At 41.7% G+C, this 24,369-nt stretch overlaps 1 protein-coding gene across 2 annotated transcripts in view; it reads left to right on the top strand.

Annotated features, from left to right (window-relative positions):
• Positions 1-24,369, top strand: part of LOC127583276 (gamma-aminobutyric acid receptor subunit delta-like) — a 34,871-nt gene that overhangs the window by 4,186 nt on the left and 6,316 nt on the right. Inside the window, exons 2-7 of one of the 2 annotated variants that reach the window (XM_052039061.1) lie at positions 12,633-12,745; positions 14,108-14,175; positions 15,880-16,100; positions 16,763-16,845; positions 18,420-18,557; positions 22,036-22,188. In XM_052039061.1, the coding sequence (XP_051895021.1) occupies positions 12,633-12,745; positions 14,108-14,175; positions 15,880-16,100; positions 16,763-16,845; positions 18,420-18,557; positions 22,036-22,188 (776 nt within the window). Of the gene's footprint in view, positions 1-12,632; positions 12,746-14,107; positions 14,176-15,879; positions 16,101-16,762; positions 16,846-18,419; positions 18,558-22,032; positions 22,189-24,369 lie in introns of both variants that reach the window. The other variant, XM_052039060.1, reaches the window with a different exon arrangement.

Raw genomic sequence — 24,369 nt, 5'->3', positions numbered from 1 at the left:
TACAGAGACAACCACACTGATTTTTAAGGAGATATGTCCTCTTCCTGGTTACTCTTTTCCTCTTAATATAGAATCTCAGGATTTTCTTTTTTAAGTGTCCTCCTGCATCCCTTGTACTCCTCCAGGGATTTGCTTGTTTCCAGCTGCCTATACCCGACATATTCCTCATTCTTTTTCCTAACTAGAGCCTCAATATCCAGCGTCAACCAAGGTTTCTTAATCTTGCCAGCTTTGCCCTTCGCTCTAATAGGAATGTACTGGTCCTGAACTCCCCCTATCTCACTCTTAAAAGCCTCCCACTTGCCAAACAGCCTCTTGTTCCTGTCTCGTGCCATTAAAATTTGCCTTGCTCCAATTTAGGACTTCAACTTATGAGCCAGTCCTATATTCTTCCATAATTATTTTCAAACTAATAGAATTATGGTCACCCACTGACCTATCAACCGCTTGCCTAGCTTCATTTCACAAGAGGTGGTCGACTGTTGCCTCCTCTCTAGTGGGACTGTCTACATATTGCTCAAGAAAATTTTCCTGGATACACTTAACAAATTCTGCTCCATGTAATCCCTTAGTACTATGTCTGTCCCTGTCAATATTTGGGAAGTTAAAATTGCCTAATATTACAACCCCATTATTCCTCCAGCTATCTGTAATCGCACTACGTATTTGCTCTTCTAATTCCTGTCTGCTATTGCAGGGCCAATAATACAATCCCATCAAAGTGATCACCCCCTTCTTATTTTAATGTTCTACCCATATAGCCTCACTGTATGTTCCCACAGGAATATCCTCTCTAAGTACTGCTGTGATGTGCTCCCTAATCAAAAATGCCAGTCCTGCCCATTGCTCAACCATGTTTCTGTAATAATTATAATGTCACAATCCCATGTACCTATCCATGCCCTGAGCTTACCCGGCAGGCTTCTTGTGTTAAATGCATTTCAGCCTATCAGACCTTCCTCACTCTCTGTCCTGCCCCTGCCTGTCCTGCCTACTGGATTTGCTTGCTTTAATTTCTATGTTTACTCTAACTTTCTCACCTGCCACACTACTACTTTGGGTCCCACCCCCTGCCAGATTTACTTAAACCCTCCCAAATCACTCTAGCAAATCTCCCTGCCAGGATATTAAAAGAACAAAGGGCTGCAGGGATGCTGGAATCTAGATGAAAAACACTATGATGCTGGAGGAACTCAGCAGGCCAGGCAGCATCCGTGGAGAAAAGCAGGCAGTCAATGTTTTGGGTCAGGACCCTTCTTCACGATATTTAAAGGTCTCCCTCCAGTTCAAGTACAACCCATCCCTCTTGTGCAGTTCACCAGAAGAGCTCCCAATGGTCCAAGAATCTGATCCCTCCCTCCCTGCTCCAGCTCCTCAGCCACGTATTCATCTCTCCAGTCCTCCTATTCCTACCCTCAGTCGTGTGTGACACTGGGAGTAATCCAGAGATTACAACCCTTGAGGATGAATTCCAATTTCTAGACACTTGTTTTCCATGGACAAGGGAACTCCACTGCATAATTCACAATATTTTTATGGTTCCTTAATGGACACAAGGTTAGACAGGATTCTCATCTTTTCATATAATTTACCTGCTTTGCTCTTCCTCGTCTCTACTTTCATCGTCCGATGACCTCCGACTCGCTGTTTAGGTATTGGTTTATCTTCTCTCTCTCTAGAGGCTGTTCCTCTCTCTCTAGAGGATTTCAGAGTTGTTGAAGTTAACTTGCACGGCTTCTGTTGACAGGGTCACCAGTGTATCTCCCGTACCCAATGAAGCCCCTCTATCATTCCTACTCACTCTCTTTTAAGATCCTCTTTAACCTTCTCCCTTCTACTGTTCTCTCACCTCTCCTCTTTCACCAAACCTTGGCCTCCTTTGCCTATAAGGTGAATCTTGACTGTAGGATATTGTAAATTGGGTGAAGTTTGTTCTTCCATTGCTCCTTAAGTGTTTCATTAAGCCATTGATTTATTCCTGATTGGTTTTGGTTACATCTCTGAATAGCTACTTGGTCTGTTTTCTATGTTGGTGATTGTGAATAAAAGATGTTCTGGCTAGGATATCACTTCCTAACAATTATTCATCAACAACTAATTAATTAATTGTCAATTATTGCTTCTTCCAAAGCAGGTTTTATTGAAATTTCATTAAAATGTATCAATTTTGGTGAATTTGAGTCTGTAATGATTTATCTGCCAGTTCTAAAAGGGACCTAACTTTTAAAAAGGTATAAACCAAATTAATAAACAATGAACTCTCACAATATAATTGAAAATATTGCTAAATGTATCTCGGTCTGGAAAAATAAAATGAACATTTTAAAAGATTATAATGTCAAATGTATGGGCAGCACAGTGGCACAGTTAGTAGAGCTACTACCTCACAGCTCCTGTGAGCTGGCTTCAGTCCTACTGTCCAGCGCTGTCTGTGTGGAGGTTGCACATTCTCACTGAACATTCCTGGTACTGTAGTTTCTTCCCACATCTCAAAGATGTGTGAGTTGGTAGGTTAATTGGCCACTGTAACTTGCCGTAGTGTGTAAGTGAGTAACAGAGTCTGGGGGTGGTTGATGGGAAAATGGGGAGAATAAAGTGGGATTGGTGTCGGATTAGAGTAAATGGTCAGTGTGGACTTGGTGGGACGAAGGACCTGTTTCCACACTGTGGGATTCTATGATTCTATAAAATTATTAAACTATAAGGGTAAGTATTGAAGGCCAATGTCTTCCTGGGTGACCCATTATGAGAGAGGGATAGGCTGCTGAACTCTTGAAGGGAGCAGATGCAATGCAACATGTTATGGCACATTTCTCTGTAAAGTTTTACAATCTGAGGTCCTCCCACTGGTGTGTAGGGTTTCACTGTGGGAAGGCAAAATTTCATTGTTGACTTAAGTACAATAGCTATAAATGTATGGAAACATAGAACACAGAACATTACAGCACAGTACAGGCCCTTCGGCCCACAATGTTGTGCCGACATTTTATCCTGCTCTAAGATCTATCTAACCCTTCCCTCCCACGTAGCCCCCCATTTCTCTGTCATTCATGTGTCTATCTAAGAGACTCTTAAATGTCCCCAATGTATCTGTCCCCACAACCTCTGCTGGCAGTGCATTCCATGTACCCACTACTCTCTGTGTAAAAAAACTTACCCCTGACATTCCTCCAATCACCTTAAAATTATGTCCCCTCGTGTTAGCCACTTGGAAGTTTGGCATTAACAGTTACCATTACTGTGGTGCATAATATTGCATGTCCTCACAATGACGGAGTTTTAAACATATAGTCATACGAAATGCTAGTGCTGTAGAATATTCCAACAGGCACCCAAAGTAAACCATAGTGAATTAATAATTTTTGACGGTTGCAATGTTAGTGAGATTTCTTCTACGTAAATATTCAACCAGTAATTATCAGAATTATGTATCTGTAATATAAAGAGAGTGCTTTATATTTATATGTATTCTTTTTCCTTTTTTATTTTGGTTTAATAATTTCATTTGGACTTGTACCACTATCTTCAATGCTTGTGCATTGTATCAGACATTGTGAAATGCTCTAACGTTTCTGTTGTAGCTTTCTGAGTTTAGGGTGGGAATGTGCAGAATACATGTATGTAAAAAGATCTATAAACGCTATTTTTGTTATTTTGTAAACTGTCTATTTAAAAAAATCCATCAGATAGCTATGTTTATAATTAACTCTTTCTGTGCCTCCTGCACATACACTCTTTGCCAATGATATCATGGAATCTTAGAGAGAAACTATTTACTATGTCATTTTTCAAAGAGCAGTGTAATTGGTCCTGCCTCTCTGCTCTTTCTAAATACCCTCTGTATTTCATTCATTCTAAATATATACTAAATTCCCTTCGGAAATGTACTTTGAATGTATTTATTTCTATCCTGCTTTCAGGCAGCACATTACAGGTCATAGGGTCATTATAACACAGAAAGTGGCCATTTAGCACATTGACTCTAGCCACTTGTCTGCAGAACAATCCAGTCAGTCCCTTCTCCCGCTTTATCTAAGCCCTTCAGCTTTACATCCAACACGCACCAGTCCAATTTCCTTTTGCAATTTATTTGTTCATTCTCACAACCACTGCTGAGCAAAGCTGTGTGAGTTCGGACATGGCCAGCAACGTTTTGGATTACCTCATGGTTATAGAAAGTAGAATGAGGGAGACCAGTCAGGACTGTGCTGGAACAGTCAAGCCCAGAGGTAACAAGGATATGGGTCAGGGGCTCGAACAAGGACTGTATATGCTAATCTTACTGAGCTGGAAATAGATAGTCTTAGTGATGGCATAGTTATAAGGTACAAAACTAAACTCGGGTAAATACGGAGACAGCAGAGACTGCAGATTGCTGGAATCTGGAGCAAAAATGCTGTAGGAGCTCAGGATCTGGATGAAGGGTCTCGACCCGAAACATAGACTGTCCATTTCCCTCCACAGATGCTGTCTGAACCGCTGAGTTCCTCCAGCAGTTAGTTTTTTGCTTAAGGCTAAATATGATACAAGAGGTTTTGACAGTATGATTCAAACACAAAATACGTTTCCTGGGATTGAGGCTAGGTCTGAGTGATGGCAGAAAGGCTTGGGGGTGACGGCAGGTGGTTGTGTTGGTGATCAGAATGGAGTCCTTGGGCTGGGGGGGCCTGAAGAATTGAAGGCAAGCCTCAGTGGAGCCATATGGTGGTTGTCCAGGGAGTGACCAACACTGAAAGCCCGCAGGACCATGTGAACTAATTTCTAAGTGAAGCATTGTATGGGAAATAATGTCAAGTTTTTGTCATCTTGTGTCAGGTTGAGGAGTTAATCTAAATCAAATTTGGTAACAAATTCTTCTGACCTGTTCCCGTTAGCTGATATTACAAGGACTATGAGATGCAGATTTAAAACTTTAGGGAAAACATATGATAGGAAAATCCACCTGAACTACACTGCCTATTCTGCAGTCTCTTCTGTCTCCATATTTACCCCTGAGTTTAGTTTTGTACCTTATAACTATGCCATCACTAAAGCTATCTATTTCCAGCTCAGTAAGTTCAGCATATTTGGTTCTTGTCTGAGCCCCTGACCCACACCCTTGTTGCCTCTGGGTTTGACTGTACCAGGACAGTCCTGACTGGTCTCTCTCATGCTACTTTATATAACCATGAAGTAATCCAAAATGTTGCTGGCCATGTCTGAGCTCACACAGTTCTGCTCAGCTCCTGGGCAGGTCATTGATGCAAAGGCAGATCTTGGATACTGCAAGATTCTTGGCAAGTTCCACGTAGAACAACTATTGCCAGATACAGGGGCTTCAGTCAAGGGTATTTACTCTGTTCTGACAGCAAGGAGCTCCATCACATGATGCTCACGTCCTACACCTGATGGGGTCATTGTTAACCACGTGAGATTCTATAAGTACATTAGCAGCAAATGGGTAACTAGAGAAAGAATAAGGATCACTGTGGTTGTTTGTGTGTGGAGCCATGGGAGGTGGACAAGGTCTTAAATGAACACTTTCTCATTTACTGTGGAGAAGGTCAAGGAAGGTAAGAAATTCAGGGAAAAAAACAGTGATGTCTGAGACATATCGACATTATGAAAGAGGAGGTATTTACAGTCTTGAAGTAAATAAAGATGGATAAATCCCTGGGGTCTGACCTGGTGTATCCTAGGGCATTGTGGAAAGCAAGGGAAGAAATTGCTGGGACCTTGGCAGAGATTTTTGTATCTTACTTAGTCATGGTTGAGGGGCTGGAAAACTGGAAAAAGCCTAACGTTGTGCCTTTATTTAACAAGGGCTGCAAGGACAAGCCAGGGAATTACCACCTGGTTAGCCTAACATTAGTGGTTGGTAAGTTACTGGATGGGATTCTGAGAGACAGGATCTATCTGCACTTAGAAAGATAAAGATTGCTTAGGGATAGTCAGCATGACTTTGTGCATGGGAGATTGTGTCTTAGAAATTTAATTGAGTGTTTTGAAAAGGTGACCAAGAGGATTGATGAGGACGAGGCTTTTGACATGGCTGTGCATTGTAGAATAGTCTAGAAGGTGAGATCACAAGGGATCCAGGGTGAGCTAGCTAGTTGGGTACAAAATTGGATTGCATTATGAGGAGAAACTGGATAGGCTGTTTTCCCTGGAGTGAATGAGGCTAAGGGGTGACCTTATAGAGGTTTATAAAATCATGAGGGGCATAGATAAAGGGGATGGTTACAGTTTTTTTTCCCCTAGGGTAGGGGAGTCTAAAACTAGAGGACATAAGTTTGAGGTGAGAGAGGAAAGATTTAAAGGCGACATAAAACTCAAGTTTTTCACACAGAGGGTGGTGGGTATAAGCTGCCAGAGGAAGTGGTAGAGGCAGGCACAATTAAAATGTTTAAGAGGCATTTTGGACAGGCACTTTGGCTTGCAAGGATGAGTAGGGCCGAAGGGCCTGTTTGCATGCTGTGTAACTCTATGATTCTCTGATTTGTTTACATATAAAACATAATACACCATACTGACCTACATGCCTCCAAACCCTGTGCTTATTGACCTGCACCATTACCTGGTTAGCCAGAGCTCATTTTAAAATTTTCTTGATGGTCTTCAAACACCAGTGTGGACTCACCCCTCCCTATCTCTCCACCTTCTCCCGCCCCACAAGCCTCCATGATCTCTGTGCCTCTCCAACACTCACCCTGATTTGTGCCTCTGCTGCCTGGCCCCTGAACACTGGAAGTCCCTCTCAGGTTCTCCACCTCTTTTCCTCCACATATTGAGGAAGTTTATTGATAACCTATCTCTTTGACCAAGCTTTTGATCATCTTCCCATTTGTTGGATAACACTCCTACAAAGTACCTTGGAATATTTTTACTACATTAAAGGTGCTGCATATTATGTGACGTATTTTAAATCTGTCTGTATTTAGCCTTTGCTCATTTTGCTGTAATCTACTAATACACTGAAGAAGATCCCTGGATGCATGTTGACTGAAAAGAATACTTATTATTACATCCAATGGTTGCTATTGTATAATGTCAATTGCTGTTATTCGTTTAATTCCCCTGCAGTCGCTCCGGCAGATTATTATTTAATTAGAGTGGGTGTCACCACATGCCGCTGATATATGGTGCACCGGCCATCACTGCTTATCCTTAGAGGACTGGTGCATTTACCATTTTTAGTGAGTTTATGTGTCCATCTTTTAATAAAAGCTGGTATCCGAAAAACAGCTAGTCCCAGTGAGTATGAAACTACCAAATTGTTGTAAAATCCATTTTGTTCATCAGTGTCTTTCAGGGGAGCAACTTTACCATCCTGCTGAGTCTGCCCGCTATGTGATTCCAGTTCCAGCAATGTTGTTGAATATTAACTGCCTCCTTGGTTCAGGAGCAATAAATGCTGTGAAAAAATAAATTAAAAATATCTCCATTATCCCTTTTATCATTGATTGACATAATTCAGTATTTAACTCTTTTCATTCAAAATCAATGTTGAATCAAATTTACTCTGCAGGAATAAGGATTCTGAAAAAAAGTTAAACACTCTATTGCTTAAATAAGTACTAACATAGTGTAATAGAGGGCTATAATGTAAAATTGCAGAAAAAGAACATTGACTTCTGATCAAAGATAAAACTGCAGCTAATATTGAAATTGGAGCCAATCTGTACAATTTGGGTGTATGTGGTTTGCACAGTTTGGGTTAACGTGGTTTGCACAGTGTATCTCTAGCCTGAGGAAATTTCACAGTTGCTTGCTAACTCACTGCTAGGGGGCTCTAATCTTTCTGACATTTGACAGCTGTAGAAACTACAGTAGAAGGATTGTCTGGAATGTGATTGACCTCCCCTGTGACACTGTTCACCTTGAAACATATTCATCTTTTCATTACTGTAAACAGTATTACTTAATATAGAATAAAACAGGTAGGAATTCTTGGCAACCAAGCGTCAAGAAATGGTCAATATCCCCAACAGGCAAGGAAATCCGCAAGAAGTTGGAGGAACAGGCTTATTCAAAGGTTTATGATGTGTAAATTTATTCTCTGCTTTTTTAAATTTTCAATCTCTCAGACTGGAGATTATTTAATAAGAAAATCAATATTTTTTATTGATGCCATTGTCAAAATTTGACAAAATTTTTGCAACAAAGATTTTTGCCATAATTCATAGTGAATGAGCCTTTATTGGGGGCATCTTCACTGCATGGGTTTATCAGTGATTAAACCTGAAACCACAGGGATCCACACCAGAAGTACAGCTTAACCAAGTGCTGAAGCCCCACTGACTCACAAATGAAGCAGAGTAAAGCTACCACCCCTCAGGAAAGCTACCACCTCCTTGACTTTAACTGTGGTGTCAGTCTGGGCTGGATATTGGATTCAATATTTTTACACAGTTGCTCAGCATCAAAGAGAAGTGGCCAGCTTCACACCAGCTTTTTAGCTTGCAGGAGATGCTCACATTTTATTGCCCTTTATCTCTCATACATAGAGTGTAACAGCTTGCACCTTCTACATATGTTCTCTTGTTAGGCTGTATTTTGACAACTCAGAATGATGTGACTGTTTTCTTTTAGTTGGTACTACCACCAAAGAACATGAAGGTCCATTGTAATGATCCAGATACAAAAAACTGGCCAAGAAGTTGAAACAACTTTTCCAGATCATTTCATGTCACTATGGAAATTTAGCTGGATCATTAATAAGGAGAAGGTTTATTTGAAATTCAAGTCCACTTTCCTACTCTTTCCTCATGACTCTTGATTCACATTGATTAGAAATCTATCCATCTCAGACTTAAATATACCCTAGGACTCTCTCCCAACAGCTCTCTTTTGAAAGGTGTCTTGAAGACTCGCAGCCCAATGAGAGAAGAAATTCTTCCTCATTGCAGTCTTAAATAGGCACCCCCTTATACTGACACCATGCTCTCTGGCTCCCATGAGAGGAAGTATCCTCTAAGCAGTTACCCAATCTAGCCCTCTAAGGAACTTGTGTTTCAATAAGATTGCCTCTAATTCTTCTAAACTCCAATGAGTAGACTTCCAACCTATTTAATCTTTTCTCAAAGGACAACCTTCCATACCCAGGACCATTCTAATGAACCTCCTCTGAACCACCTCCAATAAAATAATGTCTTTCCTTAAATAAGGGGACCAGAATTATTCACACTACTCTAAATATGGTCTCACTAATGCCTTATACAGTTGTGGTAAGGCTTTCTTATTTTCATACTCCAACCACCTTGAAATAAGGGCCAATATTCCATTAGCCTTTTCTATTACCTGGGCTAGCTCTCTGTGTTTCATGCACATGGATCCCCAAATCCCTTTATGCTGCAGCTTTCTATAGTTCTTTTCCATTTAAATAATATGTTCATTTGCTCTTCCTTCCAATATAAACAACTTCACTTTTTCCCACATTATACACCATTTGCCTACTTTTTGAGCACTTGTCCAGCCCATCAACATCTCTGTAAACTGTTTATATCCTCCTTGCAATTTGTCTACTCACCCATTTTTGAGTATGGCTTCCTGCCATCATTAATGTATGTTGTAAACAGTTGTTGTCCCAGCATTGAATCCTGTGGCACCGCACTGGTCACAGGCTGCCAACCAGAAAATGACCCCATATCCCTACCCTCTGCTTCCTGCCTGTCACCTCTAACACAGGGCTCTTGCCTTGTGACTTAACTTTTTCTGAGGCACCTTATTAAACATCTTCTGGAAGTTTAAGTACAAAACATCTACTGGTTGCCTTCTATTTACCGTAGTTGAGACTTCTTCTAAAAACTGAAATAAATTTGTCGGACACCATTTCTCTTTCATGAAGCCATGCTGACTCTGCTCAATTAGATTGTGATTTTTCAAATACGCTGCTCTTATTTCTTTAATAATTGATTTTTACCATTTTCCAACAATAGATGTTGAGCTTATCAGGCTACAATTACCTGCCTTTTCTTTCCTCCCTCCCCCCACCCTTTCAAATAAGGGTGTCACACTGACAGTCTTCCAATTCTCTGGCACTTCTCCAGAACTTCTCCAGAATCCAATTATTTTTGGAAGATTATAACTATTGCATCCACCACTTATATTAGGACCATATGGTGCATCCATCAGGGCTAGGGAACTTACCAGCCCCCAGCACCATTAGTTTGTACTTTTTCCCCTGTGATGGTACTTAATTTCTTCCCACCATTACTCATCATTAATGATATGTTCATAGTATCTTCTACTGTAAAGACAGACGCAGATTATCTGTTTAACTCCTCTACCATTTCCTTGTTGCCCATAACTATTTGTTCCAGCCTCATCCTCTGGGGGACCCATGTGTGCTCGGACCTCTCTCATCCTTTATGTCTACTATAGAACCATAGAACAATAGAGCACAATACAGGCCCTTCAGCCCACCATGTTGTGCTGACCTTTAAACCACGCCTAAGACTATCTAACCCCTTCCTCCCACATATCCCTCTATCTTAATTCCTCCATATGCTTATCTAACAATCTCTTGAACTTGACCAACGTATCAGCCTCCACCACCACCCCAGGCAGCACATTCCACGCACGAACCACTCTCTGGGTGAAAAACCTCCCTCTGATATCTCCCTTGAACTTCCCACCCATTACCTTAAAGCCATGCCCTCTTGTATTGAGCATAGGTGCCCCGGGAAAGAGGTGCTGGCTGTCCACTCTATCTATTCCTCTTAATATTTTGTACACCTCTATCTGTCTCCTGTCATCCTGTCATCCTCCTTCTCTCCAAAGAGTAAAGCCCTAGCTCCCTTAGTCTCTCCACATGATGCATACTCTCTAATCCAGGCAGCATCCTGGTAAATCTCCTCTGCACCTTTTCCAGTGCTTCCACATTCTTCCTATAATGAGGTGACCAGAACTGGACACAGTACTCCAGGTGTGGTCTAATCTGAATTTTGTAGAGCTGCATCATTACCTCGCGGCTCTTAAACTCGATCCCACGACTTATGAAAGCTAACATCCCATAAGCTTTCTTAACTAACCTATCCACCTGTGAGGTGACTTTCAGTGACCTGTGGATATGAACCCCCAGATCCCTCTGGCCTATAATTCCCTGGACTATCCCTACTACCTTTCTTGAATAAGGGGACAACATTTTCCACCCTCCAATCCTCCAGTACCATTCCCGTGGACAACGAGGACTCAAAGATCCTAGCCCACGGTTCAGCAATCTCCTCCCTCGTCTCATGAAGCAGCCTGGGGATTATTCCCTCAGGCCCCGGGGACTTATCTGTCCTAATATTTTCTAACAGCTCCAACACATCCTCTCTCTTGATATCTACAATTTACATAATCCATATTATAAACCAGTTCCCAGTAATGTGTAGGAGTTCAATCCAGGAGTGAAACTGAAGTTGTTCGGTAGTCTGGACTAGTTCTCTATGTTTATGTGTGTATACACCTTTGATTTCCTTGAAGGTGAGCAGTTTAAGCTAAATGATCCAAAATCTGGTGACCTCATAAACTGCTGTATTGAAAGCTGAATGAATTTGGCTCCATGTTAAAATAATGATGGTACATACTGGCCATCCTCAATGAGCTGCTTCCCTTAACTCAAGCAGAATAACCTTGGCATTCTGTCCCACAGCCCCGGGGCAAAACGTCCTTTCCATAGGTTCTCTCTATTCAGCAGCCTTTCACCATGGGCGGTCCCCTGGGATGTATGAATTGCTTCTTCTTAAATGCCTAACTCTAGGACCAACTTAATATGTATTTACTCACAACCGATCCCACCCACCCCATTCCCTACATCTCCCCAAACTTCAGGTTGCTGAATCCAGTCTTAAATAGGATGGCTACAGTAAATGCTTTGACACCCTCAAGTCACACTACCATCCAGAGCTATAATGGCAGCCAGCTGTTTGAATATCAGTGCCAAGCCAGAGTACCACTGCAGTGCTTTGACCCTTTATGTGGGCAGTATGTCAGACCTTTCAATCCCCCATGCAATCGTCTCTCGATCCTTATCCGAATGGTCTGGGCTAGAAGATGTGTGGAACATCCCTGGGGATCAGGCACCTGGGCTGCCTTTACCTTCTGTAAATCAGAAGAGATTGTGGGATGAGTGGAGTATGTGATTTGAGTATTAGATGAGATCTTCTTGTCATTTTCAAGGAACACTGTGTTGACCTTGGCCACAGAACATGGGGACCAAGCTGTTAATGGCCTATGCTTTCTCTGCGAGTCAAACTGATGGCCCCAGCTCCAGAGCAAATAGATTTGCAGTGAACAATGAGTTAGAACTGGAGGAGCACTGAGATCTCAGAAGGTTACAGGAGTGGAGGAGATGACAGAGGAAGGCAAGAGTGAGGTAAAAATCAAGGCTTTGCTTAACTTGAGCTCGCTTACTGGGAACCAACAGAGGTAAGGAGCACAATTGTGAATATTGAGTTAGGACAACAGTTAAAAGTAATTGTGAAAACTGACTCAGTTCTCTTTGTCAAGGGCAATGAAGCCAGAAATGGTGCCCCTGTCTCACTGAAATCAGCTTACACTGCACGGCTTAGCCACACTCTGCCTTACGAAATAAGCCCTTGATATTGTAGGCTTTGCTTTGAATTGGAATTTACTCAGTAATCTTAAAGGATTTTTTTGTTAAACAGGGCAATGAATGATCTTGGGGAGTATATAACCACTGATATAGAAATATCCTGGTTACCAAATCTGGATGATTTAATGAAGGGATATGCTCGGAATTTTCGACCAGGAATAGGAGGTAAGTCCATATTCAATAGGGCAAAAGCACCAAGAACAGTTGCCTTTTATGGCTTATAAAGTAAGCGAGGCACCATAATCAAGGTGTTCAAAGGGTTTGAAATGCTTGACCTGCTGAGTTCTTCCAGCATTCTGTTTTGTTCTAGGTTCCAGCATCCATAGTCTCTTTTGTCTGAAGGGTTATTTACTCTAGTGATGGAATCCAAAGCAAGGGGGAAAATTGCAAAATCAGACTATTGTGTTTAGGAATGGAGTCAGCAAACAGTTCACATGAAAGGTGATGGTATATGGACCCCTTCTCAAAAGGCTGTGGATGTTGGCAAGTGGAACATTCAAGACTGAAATAATTTTTTTGTTAGGCTAAGTTGCTGAGCTTCTAGCAGTGGGACAGGGAAGGAGCAGATTATCCAGGATCCAGTTGATGCCAAACAGACTCAAAAAGCTGAATGAATATTCCTGCGAATGGTGTCTAGATGAAACCAGGATTAGGATTCACTCCAGTAACCCTCTCTACAAGAATGAGCAAGAGGCACCAAAGTACTTATGGTCACACATTGGGCAGCACAGTGGTGCAGCTAGTAGAGCCACTGCCTCACAGCTCCAGAGACCCGGGTTCAATCCTGTCCTCCAGTGCTGTACGTGTGGAGTTTGCATCTTCTCCCTGTGACTGTGTGGCTTTACTCTGCGTGCTGCAGTTTCCACCAACACCCCAAAAGTTTGAAGGTTGGTAGGTTAATTGGGTGGAGTTGATGGGAATGTGGGGAAAATGAAAGGTTAGGGTGGGATTAGTGTAAAAATGGGTGCTTGATGGTCAACACGAACGGTGGGCCAAAGGGCCTGTTTCCACGCTGTATCTCTCAATGAATCTATAAATAAGGACCTCCGATCAAGGTATAACACATATCCAAGAGTAATTTCCCCCAGCACACATCAGCCCTCGGGAAATGAAGAGAGGAAAAAATGGAGAAAAATTCAAACAAAGGGACAAAAAGCAAATGTAGCCTTGAGTCCTATTTGCTCTTTTATTGAATAACCAAAAACACCAGAGAGGATTGATTGCGAACAAGAGCAAGGGGGACTTGGGTGAACAATATAATGGAATCATTACACCACTGAGCCCAGATGATAAAAAGAGACCATTACAACCACTGTGGTACAGGTATAAATCTTTATCATCTGGTTTTGCATACCTGTTTAGCCTAATCGTTGCATGTACTCAGATTTTCCAGTTTGCTGTAGTGTTGCTGATTGATGAGTTTCTGTGGGTATGATAAAATGCTGTGTATTTAACGTTTGTTTGAATCAAATCCATAATATTTAAGCTTCTATTAATCTTGCATTTGGTGATTTTTTTTATATACAGGGCCTCCTTTGAACGTAGCATTGGCTATAGAAGTTGCCAGTATTGACCATATATCAGAAGCTAATATGGTAATGCTTTTCTCTGTTTAAAGAAAAAGATGCATTTGATGTTAAATTTAGTTTTAGTCCATTCACTGCCTGGTATGTGGTGACTAACATTATATAATAAAACAGAATGTGCAAAGCAACTAGTCTCTGTCATTGTGAACAAACAAACACAGATGTTTCAAGCCTGGTATTAATGGCTCATCACTGCAGGTGAACTGATGTCTTACGTCTAAGCTATATCTGAATTTAGTTAAAATGTAGTATCAACTTTATCCTAAATAAGGTATCACGCAAAATGAAGAAGTTAATGATAGGACCAGGGCAGACATTATTACTTTCCAATACATGTGGCAGGCATATGAAAGTAAATATGTCTCAGATGCTCCCTAATCTTTGTTTCAAGCTCTGGTATGATGCATGGTTAAAGGACTCATTACCTACAGAGAACCAACATAAATATTCTCTCTGTAGGTAATGAGTCCTTTAATCCTAATGTGCTTCCCTATGAAGCTCCTGAAATGAATGTTACATAGCCAGTTCACTGTAGTTTGAATGATTATGGTTTGGTAATATATGTTAAAGGCTTTTTTTTAATCAAAGACGAAGGAGAGGCAGATAACTTTTCAGCCTCTGGAGATGGGAATGAAAATCCAGCGAGCTTCATTTAAATTGCCATTCACAGAATGAATAATGGCCAGATTTCTGCTTTCCCTGTCTTTACTAATATAGACAATGCTTCAGTTTCTAGATAAATTGTCTTTGTGGGAAATGGCTTTCTAATAAGGCAGCTGATGAAACAGCTGCTTCCAGGTAATGAGATGAGCACTGCTCGAGGACAGATATCACAACACCTGGAAACACACAAACTTCAGTCTGTCTTCTAGTTTCGGAATGAGATTGTACTCCTGGTATTGTGGCTAACAGTGATTCCTCAAAGCACTGAAGCAGATTATTGTTTCCCTTTTAGTCTCATTTGTTTGTGAGTCTTTACTTTGCACATCCATGGCTACCAGAGAGTGGATCACACTTCATTGATCTGTTGGTTATGAAGTACTTTGAGGTATGCTGGAGTTGTGAAGGTTGCTACTTAAGTGTAAATCCATGCAGCATTTTGTGTAAAACCTGGGTAAATTTTCATGTCTTTTACTCATAAAGCAGGCAATTTTGGTAAAACAATGCCTTTTCACAGTCCATGAAATTGCAACCACAGAGCCAGTGAAAAGAATGCAGCTCTAACCAGGAACCCCTCAATCATGCCTAACATTTTGCCTTTATTCAGTGATGGGTCCCTATATGGGTTAAACTTGACCCTGATTACATCATGGAGTTTGACCCTAGACATCCCTGGTAAGATACAAGCAGTTTAAGGCTTACTTTACTTGTGACCTGCAAAGTTCAGAGCGGAGGAATTTGTCCTCTCATACTGCTCCTTTCCATGGAATGTATTCTACCTCTCTAGTGACTTTAAATCACTGAAGAGCACAACTCCAGAGAGATATTAGAGAATGGACATTGCTGTTAACTACAGTTCCATGTTGTCCTTTACATGAATTATACCTCCAGCAAGAGAGTTAAGGGAAATAAGTAATACATAACACTGTACTATGCCAAGTAGAAGATCATAGATGTGAATGTTAATTGCTTAAGGCCTGGCAGTAAAGAAGTGTAGCACCAGGCTCAGAAGAGGAAGCCTCTCCTGAAGTGTTTCTCTCTACTGTTTGCCAGGAGTACACAATGACAGTTTTCTTGCGTCAGATCTGGAAAGATGAACGTCTTTCGTACAACCATACAAACAAGACCCTCGGATTGGACAGTCGCTTTGTGGATAAGCTGTGGTTACCAGACACGTACATTGTGAATGCAAAGTCAGCCTGGTTTCATGATGTTACAGTCGAAAACAAACTCATCAGGCTTCAACCAGATGGAGTCATACTTTACAGCATCAGGTTCGATTGAATGTGCCAAAAAGAGATACCTGCATCATTTTATAATTTTTTTTTCAATTATCCATGAGGTCTTAAGGATGAATTTATGAATTTGTGTGCTGACACATTGGCTATGGATCTGACCACCTTAAGGTCAGGAACTGGTGCCTAGTGCAGCTGACTTTCTCTTCATAAACAAGGCTCACAGCTGGCAGTTCTGACTCATAAAATGTGCTGTGGTGAAGATTTATTAGCTGATGTTCTGTTTGCAAATATGAATTATGGAAATTTATATACAACTGTCTCCATTGCCATAGTTGGGTAATTCACTGCTTTATAACAACAGGAATCTTTTGTTGTATAATGTACAAAATGTTATCATGCTGCTGAGGGATAGTTTCAACTACCCTATCCCATGAAGTCCACACAACTCAATTGCTGCCCAGACAAACTATTTTGAGTTTAATTACAAGGTAATTGCTGCTGGTCCTGGAAGTTAGTAGACTGGCAGTTGCTTGTACATTTGCAGCAGTTTCAAGTTAGATTTTAAAGCATGACCTTTTGAAATTTGATACCTGAATTGAGGTTGACTCAAAATTTCTAAACAGATGTCCCTTTGGACTAACTGTAATAAATCACTGGTTAGAATCTGTCATCTAATCTGGACCCCTTTTTTTTGGTAGAATTACTTCCACAGTTGCTTGTGACATGGATCTCACCAAATACCCAATGGATGAACAAGAATGCATGCTGGATCTTGAGAGCTGTGAGTTTACTTTATAACTAAGCTGTCGCCCTTCCTTCTGGATTAATGATTTTCTGCAAAAATGTCTGAAGATGCTGAGTGGGATTGTGGGTTGTGAGGAGGATGCAGAGAGCCTACAAGGGAATATAAACAGGCTGAGTGAATGGGCAAGGATATTGCAAATGGAACATAATGTAGAAAGTGTTAAATCATTCACTTTGGTAGAAAAAGGACAAAAGTGTGGTATTTTCAAATGGTGAGAGATTTCACCTGAGATGGGAGGCTTGCCCTATGAAGAGTGATTATACCTTTAGAGAGGGAAAAATGGTAGTTGATCTCATTGGAAACCTACAGGGCTTGACAGAGTAGATGCAGGGATGACTAGAACCAGAGTCACAGTCTCAAGATTAGTCAATCATTCAGGCCTGAGATTTCTTCACTCAGACAAATCTGAGTGCTGTGGAGGCACAGTCACTGAATATATCAGGACAGAGGTTGATAGGTTTCTTTAATATCTACAAATCAATGTATATAGGGTTAGTGCAGGGAAGTGGCACTGAGGTAAATGGTAAATCATGATCTTATTGAAAGTGCTGAATGACCTCTCCCTGCTTCTGTCCAGTGCATGTGATGGCAAGGGTTAGGCAAAGAAGGGGGAGGATTTAGGTTAGTGAAATGTTGGGCTTGTGGGCTGGCATGAAGTGGGCACTGGGTTAGTGAAGAGTGATCAATGGCTAACTTCATATTTGAGGATGGGCTTTGAGGCTCGTAAGGGATATTTTGAAGGTTTAGTCGGGGGATTCTGGAGAGTACCAATAGTAGAAACTATTTATTGTTATTTTGCTTTATGTGAATGCATTAGGTAAATACGTACTGCCACAACATTGGCCCAGTTTTAACTTTTGTTAATCACCATTTCTGAGACAGGATGTACTAAAGGGGATCCATTTCTTTAAGGAGTTTAGCAAATAATTTCATTTGATTTGTCTGACAAAGGCATATGATAAAGGCTATGTGTCATTTGAGTATGATGTGATCCTGATGCAAATACCTCCTGTACTCTTGTTCTCAACTGTTGGGATGGTTCCCAATCTACCTTCGTCTTGTTAATCTCAGTCACTGACTCAATGCTTTCTCAAGGCAGTGCAACAGTGCCACTGTATGATTTACCACACCAGAGTGTGTAACAAGTGGCAGGTAAAGTGCTGAAGTAATATATACGTTCTTGTTAGCCATGTGAGTAATGTTACAATAAAAATTCATCGAAAGGAATAAAAAGAAAATTTTAAGAGATGAGGGCATTGATGGCAAAGCATCTATTGTCCATCTCTCATTGTCCCTTACATTGAGCCCCCTTCTACAGTCTCTGCAGTCCGTGTGATGGGGATGCGTCCATGTGTTGTTTGGTTGGGAGTTCTATGACTTAGACCCAGTGACAATGAAGGAATGGGGTGGTGTGTGAATCAGAGGGGACCTGTACATGGTGCTGTCCCCGTACACTTGCTGCTCTTGTCCTTCTAAAATGTATCAAACATTTGTTAATGGTGTTTCCATGTACTGTTTCATCCTCATGGATTTGATACTCATTTTTCCAGATGGCTATTCAGCAGAAGATATTGTTTATAAATGGTCAGACAATCAGCACCAGATACATGGACTGGACCAAATCCAACTGGCTCAGTTTACAATAACCAACTATTACTTTGTCACTGAAATGATGAATTTCAAATCAGGTAAGTAACATTTTCAAAAATGTTATCTTAGCAGCTCAGCAAAGATCAAGGATGAACATGTGTCTCTGGCATTAGGACCATAAGACATAGGAGCAGGATTAGACCATTCAACCATCAAATCTGCGCAACCTTTCAGTCATGGCTGATTTATTTTTCCCTCTCAACCCCATTCTCCTGCCTTGTCCCGTAACCTTTGACGCCCTTACTAATCAAGAACCTACCAACCTCTGCATTAAATATACCCAATGACTTGGCCTCCACAGATTTATCACCCTCTGGCTAAAGAAAATCCTCTTCATCTCTGTTCTAAAAGGAATGTCCTTCTATTCTGAGGCTGTGCCCTCTGGTCCTAGACTCTCCCACTACTAGAAACATCCCCTCCACGTCCACTCTATCCAGGCCTTTCAATATTCGGTAGGTTTCAATGAGATTCCCCCTCATCCTTCTAAACTCCAACGAGTACAGGCCCAGGACCATCAAATGCGCCACATACGTTAACCCTTTCATTCCCGGGATCATTCTTGTAAACCTCCTCTGAACCCTCTCCAATGCCAGCACATCCTTCCTTAGATATGGGGCCCAAAACTGCTCACAATGCTGCAACGCTTTATAAAGCCTCAGCATTACACCCTTGCTTTTATATTCTAGTCCTCTCAAAATGAATGCTAACATTGCATTTCTCTTCCTTACTACCGACTCACCTGCAAGTTAACCTTTAGGGAACCCTGCACTAGGACTCCCAAGTCCTTTGTGCCTCCGATTTCTGAATTTGCTCCCCATTTAGAAAAATAAAGGTGTAGACTATTTTCTAAATGGGGAGCAAATTCTACCAAAGTGCATGACTGAGAAACTTCCCTACGCTGTATTCCATCTGCCACTTTTTTGCCCATTCTCCCAACCCGTCCAAGTCCTTCTGCAGACTCCCTGCTTCCTCAACACCACCTGCCCCTCCACCTATCTTTGTAACATCTGCGAACTTGGCCACAAAGCCATCAATTCCGTTATCCACTTGGGATTGTGGCGACTGGCCCCATCATTCTCTGTGAGGTCTGCCATGGATACGTTCTGCAGGAATTTTATTATATGGGTCTAACATAATAACATAAGAATTAGGAGTAGGAGCCCTGCAAGAATGTTGCTAGCTTCTCTGCTACAATGTGGGATAGCAGTTCATAAGGAGCTTGGGGCATAAGATTTATGAGTTTGAAGGGCAAATTTCCAGCAGATGATTAGCTACTAGCTACTAATTGTTAGGGACAAGACTTTCCATAATACTCAATGACATTGCCGCATGACCGAGCTATTTTTCCTTGTAACCTTTGCACATCTGGTGGGTTCAACATTGATGATGAATTCTGATGCATTTATGGTTTTCTGTTCTCTTAATGTGTTTTTTTCCAACTGCTACAATTTATGCTTCCATTCCCAATGCTTCTGCAGTTCTGAGATGATCTTTTCCAGTTCTGACCTTGAAACTTGCTGAATTCTTTCCTCCAGAGAATTGCATGAAACTATAAATTGTGTTCACATCATAGGCAGAGCAATGCTCTCTCTGCTGAAAAGAGCAGCCATCATCTTGAAGAGTTGATCATTCTCCACTGAGGAAAAAGCAAGGTGCAGGAAATGCTAGTGATCACAATGAATGGCAGTGTTGGTTTGTGCCGTCTGTGCACATTCTGGTCCTCACCCATCTACTGTCCCGTGCCTCACTTTGGATTTGGATCCAACAAATTGTGGGCCAAAGTGCAAACTGAGTGTAAAAATGCCTCACAGGTGTTGCAGCAAGTTCTCTTTGGCAACACCAAAGGGATTTTACCATAATAGTGTCAGCATCTAGATTTCCCCTCTTATTTTCTCAATATTTTACCTTATTTTGACCTTTCCCTGGTTGACAGTACTCTGGCCTCTAATCCAGAATGTTATTGGTTCAAGTTCAAGAGACTTGAGCATTTAGACTGACGCTGCAGTGCGGCACTGACAGAGAGCAGCACTGTCAACAGTGTTGTATTTCAGATTAAATTTTAAACTGAGGCAGGTGCTCTGCACACCCTGCAGGTATGCTCATTTAAAAAATGTCAAGCACGTCATCATCATGCAGGTCGTTTGGATTTAATCTGGATAAAAGCCAGACTATGCAAGTTAAATTCATTCCCCATGACTAAAACAGCCGCTCCATACCACCTTCTCGAGCACTGTTAGGGATGGGCAGTAAATGCTTTTTTCAGTATCACACTCAAACTGTGAATAAGTAAAACAAGAACTGCAGTGAACATCAGGAGAAGTTTTACTCTTCATATTAAATAATTAAAACAGAGGTCCATGGACATTAAGGAAATCAAGTGATATGGATTAGTACAGGAAAGCTGTGTTCATGTTAAGTATAGTCATGATCTTCTTAAATGCATGAACTGGAAAGAGGGTGGGAATAGTCTCCTTTTTTTTATCTTGTCATGAACACTAAATGCACACATGTTCACTTACACATAATGTACATAATCCGTATGCACTTAGCAGGCACATACACAGATGCACACCAAATACATACTATACCGTACAGTTGGGGTGTGTGCTGGACATGTCTATGATTTCTGTGACTATACCATCACTGGTAGGTGGACAGGAGCAGAAAGGCTAGTTTCCTTAGAAGCTCATCTGGTTCATCACTTATCCTTGCCAAGCCTTTGTCTCTCAGGTCCTTCCTCACTGCTACATTGACCACACAGCATATAGGACGATGCCATCAGCTTTTATTAATAAAGACAGAGGACAAAAAAAAGACTTGTATTTTTATAGCACATTTTATGCTCCAATAAAATGTCCCAAGATGCTATACAACCAATTAAATGCCTCTGGGGTCACTGTTGTAATGTTTGAAAGTGGCTGCCAATTTATGTGTGGCAGGCACATCCCACACATGACAGGCTGATACTGATCAAAACATCTGTTTCACAGTGATGCTGATTGAAAGATAAATATTGGCCAGTGCTGTGGAAGCAGACAGGCCCCAGTTTAATGTTTGAGAAATGCTCAAAGTAAGTGAGCATTTCTCAGAAAATTCTGATGATTAAACCCTCACATGGGAGGCTTCCATTTTGATCCCAGTTTGATCCTGCACTGGTGAAAGAAATCGCAAGTTGGTGTCTGTGAGCTTTAGAGGGGATTAACTCCCAGATCTTTCACTCTAGCCACTGGTGAAAGAGCATGTGCACGAGCAGACAAGACCAGGATTGGGTCTAATCCTGTCAGTTCCTTTCCCCAGCTGCTGTACATGTCCTGGTTCTATCCACTTAGAAAGTCTCTTGGCCAAGGTGCCTGTGGTAGACCCATGTCTATGGAATTATGGTGGAGAATAAGCTGGTGCCTTTGGAAAGGGAGAGATGCAAAGCCACAATGTGACTGTGCTGGAGAATGTGCTGATCAATGCTCACACAAATGGTAGTAATTAAAACCCTGAGCTTCTCTATTGTTTCTCCAGCAGGTCAATTTCCACGCCTAAGTCTTCGTTTCTGTTTGCGGAGGAACAGAGGTGTTTACATCATTCAGTCGTACATGCCTTCCATATTACTGGTGGCAATGTCCTGGGTATCATTCTGGATCAGTCAGTCAGCCGTGCCTGCAAGAGTCTCCTTAGGTGATGTACCCAATAATTCACGCTTGGCTTCCAAAACCAAGTTACTGCTTCAGCTTTATTTTTTTATTTGTTATCATCATGTTTGTTATAAGTATATGTAAACAATGTTATAATACAAAGGTACAATATTGAAGCACCATGCACTTTTGCGGTTGTCTTAACCATGAAACCATAAGAAATGGGAACAGGAGGAGGCTGTTCAGCCCCTCAGTTGGATCATATCTGATCTAGCATTCCTCAGTCATGCCCTTTCCCCATAACCCTTGATTCTCTTACTGATAACTAATCTATCTATCTCAGCCTTAAATATACCAAGGACTCTGCCCCCTCAGGTGTCTGTGGCAAAGAGCCAAAGTTCCGATGGGATGGGCTCCACCTGAACCACGCTGGGACCAGGGTGCTGGCCAATCACGTAACTAGGGCTGTAGATAGGGCTTTAAACTAAATTGATGGGGGGTGGGTTCAACAGATTCAAAGAGTACGGATAAAGTAAAAGCGAAGGAGAGTTCAGGAGAGGTTCCTGAAGTCTGCAAAGTAAAGAATAAGACAGAAAGTTTAGACATAGACATAGAACACTACAGCATAGTACAGGCCCTTCGGCCCATAATGTTGTGCTGACATTTTATCCTGCTCTAAGATCTATCTAACCCTTCCCTCCCACATTGCCCCCCCATTTCTCTATCATTCATGTGTCTACCTAAGAGTCTCTTAAATGTCCCTAATGTATCTGCCCTCACAACCTCAGCCGGCAATGTGTTCCACGCACCCACCACTCTCTGTATAAAAAAACTTACTCCTGACATCTCCCTTATACCTTCCTCCAATCACCTTAAAATTATGTCCCCTTGTGTTAGCCATTGTCGCCCGGGTAAAAGTCTCCGACTGTCCACTCGATCTATGCCTCTTATCATCTTGCACACCTCTATCAAGTCACCTCTCATCCTCCTTCTCTCCAAAGAGAAAAGCCCTAGCTCGCTCAACCTATCCTCATAAAACATGCTCTCCAATCCAGGCAACATCCTGGTAAATCTCCTCTGCACCCTCTCTAAAGCTTCCACATCCTTCCTATAATGAGGCAACCAGAACTGAACACTATAGTGCAAGTGTGGTCTAACCAGAGTTCTACAGAGGTGCAACTTTACCTCACGGCTCTTGAACTCAATACCCCGACTAATGAAGGCGAACACTCCATACGCCTTCTTAACAACCCTATCGACCTGTGCGGCAACGTTGAGAGATCTATGAACGTGGACCCCAAGATCCTTCTGTTCCTCCACACTGCTAAGAGTCCTGCCATTAACCTTGTATTCTGCCTTAGAAAGGGATAAGAATTTAACTTCGGGCAACATGGAGACAAATTTGCGAAGAAGGGCAGTGAATACAGGACTGAAGGTGCTATATTTGAATGCACGCAGTATATGAAATAAGGCAGATGAGCTCATAGCGCAGTTAGAAATTGGCAGATATGATGTTGTCAGCATCACAGAGTCGAGGTTGAAAGAAGATCACAGCTGGGAGCTGGACATCCAAGGATACACATCCTATTGAACAGACAGGCAGGCGGGCAGAGGGGTGGGGTGGCTCTGTTGGTAAAAAAAATGAAATCAAATCCTGAACAAGAAGTGACAGGATCAGAAGATGTAGAATCCTTGTGGGTAGAGTTAAGAAACTGCAAGGCTGAAAAGACCCTGATGGGAACTATATCCAGGCCTCCGAATAGTAGCCAGGATGTGGGGTACAAATTACAACAGGAGCTAGAAAAGGCATGTAAAAAGGGCAATGTTATGGTGGTCATGGGGGATTTCAATTCGCAGGTAGGTTGGGAAAATCAGGTTGGTACTGGATCCCAAGAGAAGGAATTTGTAGAATGCCTACAAGGCTTTTTAGAGCAGCTTGTGGTTGAGCCCACTAGAGAAAAGGCAATTCTGGATTTGGTGTTGTCCAATGAACCAGATTTGATTAGGGAGCTTAAGGTAAAGGAACCCTTGGGAGGCAGTGATCATAATATGATAGAATTCACCCTGCAGTTCAGTATTACAGTTGAGTAAAGATAACTGCAAATGCATGAGAGAGGAGCTGGCCAAAGTTGATTGGAAGGGGACCCCAGCAGGGATGACGGTAGAGCAGCAATGGCAGGAGTTTCCAGGAGCAATGCAGGATCAGTTCAGCCCAAAGAAGAAG

This window comes from Pristis pectinata, chromosome 26 (genome assembly GCF_009764475.1).
Source record: "Pristis pectinata isolate sPriPec2 chromosome 26, sPriPec2.1.pri, whole genome shotgun sequence".
Classification (NCBI taxonomy): domain Eukaryota; kingdom Metazoa; phylum Chordata; class Chondrichthyes; order Rhinopristiformes; family Pristidae; genus Pristis; species Pristis pectinata.
The sequence above is the reverse complement of the archived record's forward strand: the minus strand, read 5'-3'. Positions and strand labels throughout refer to the sequence as shown.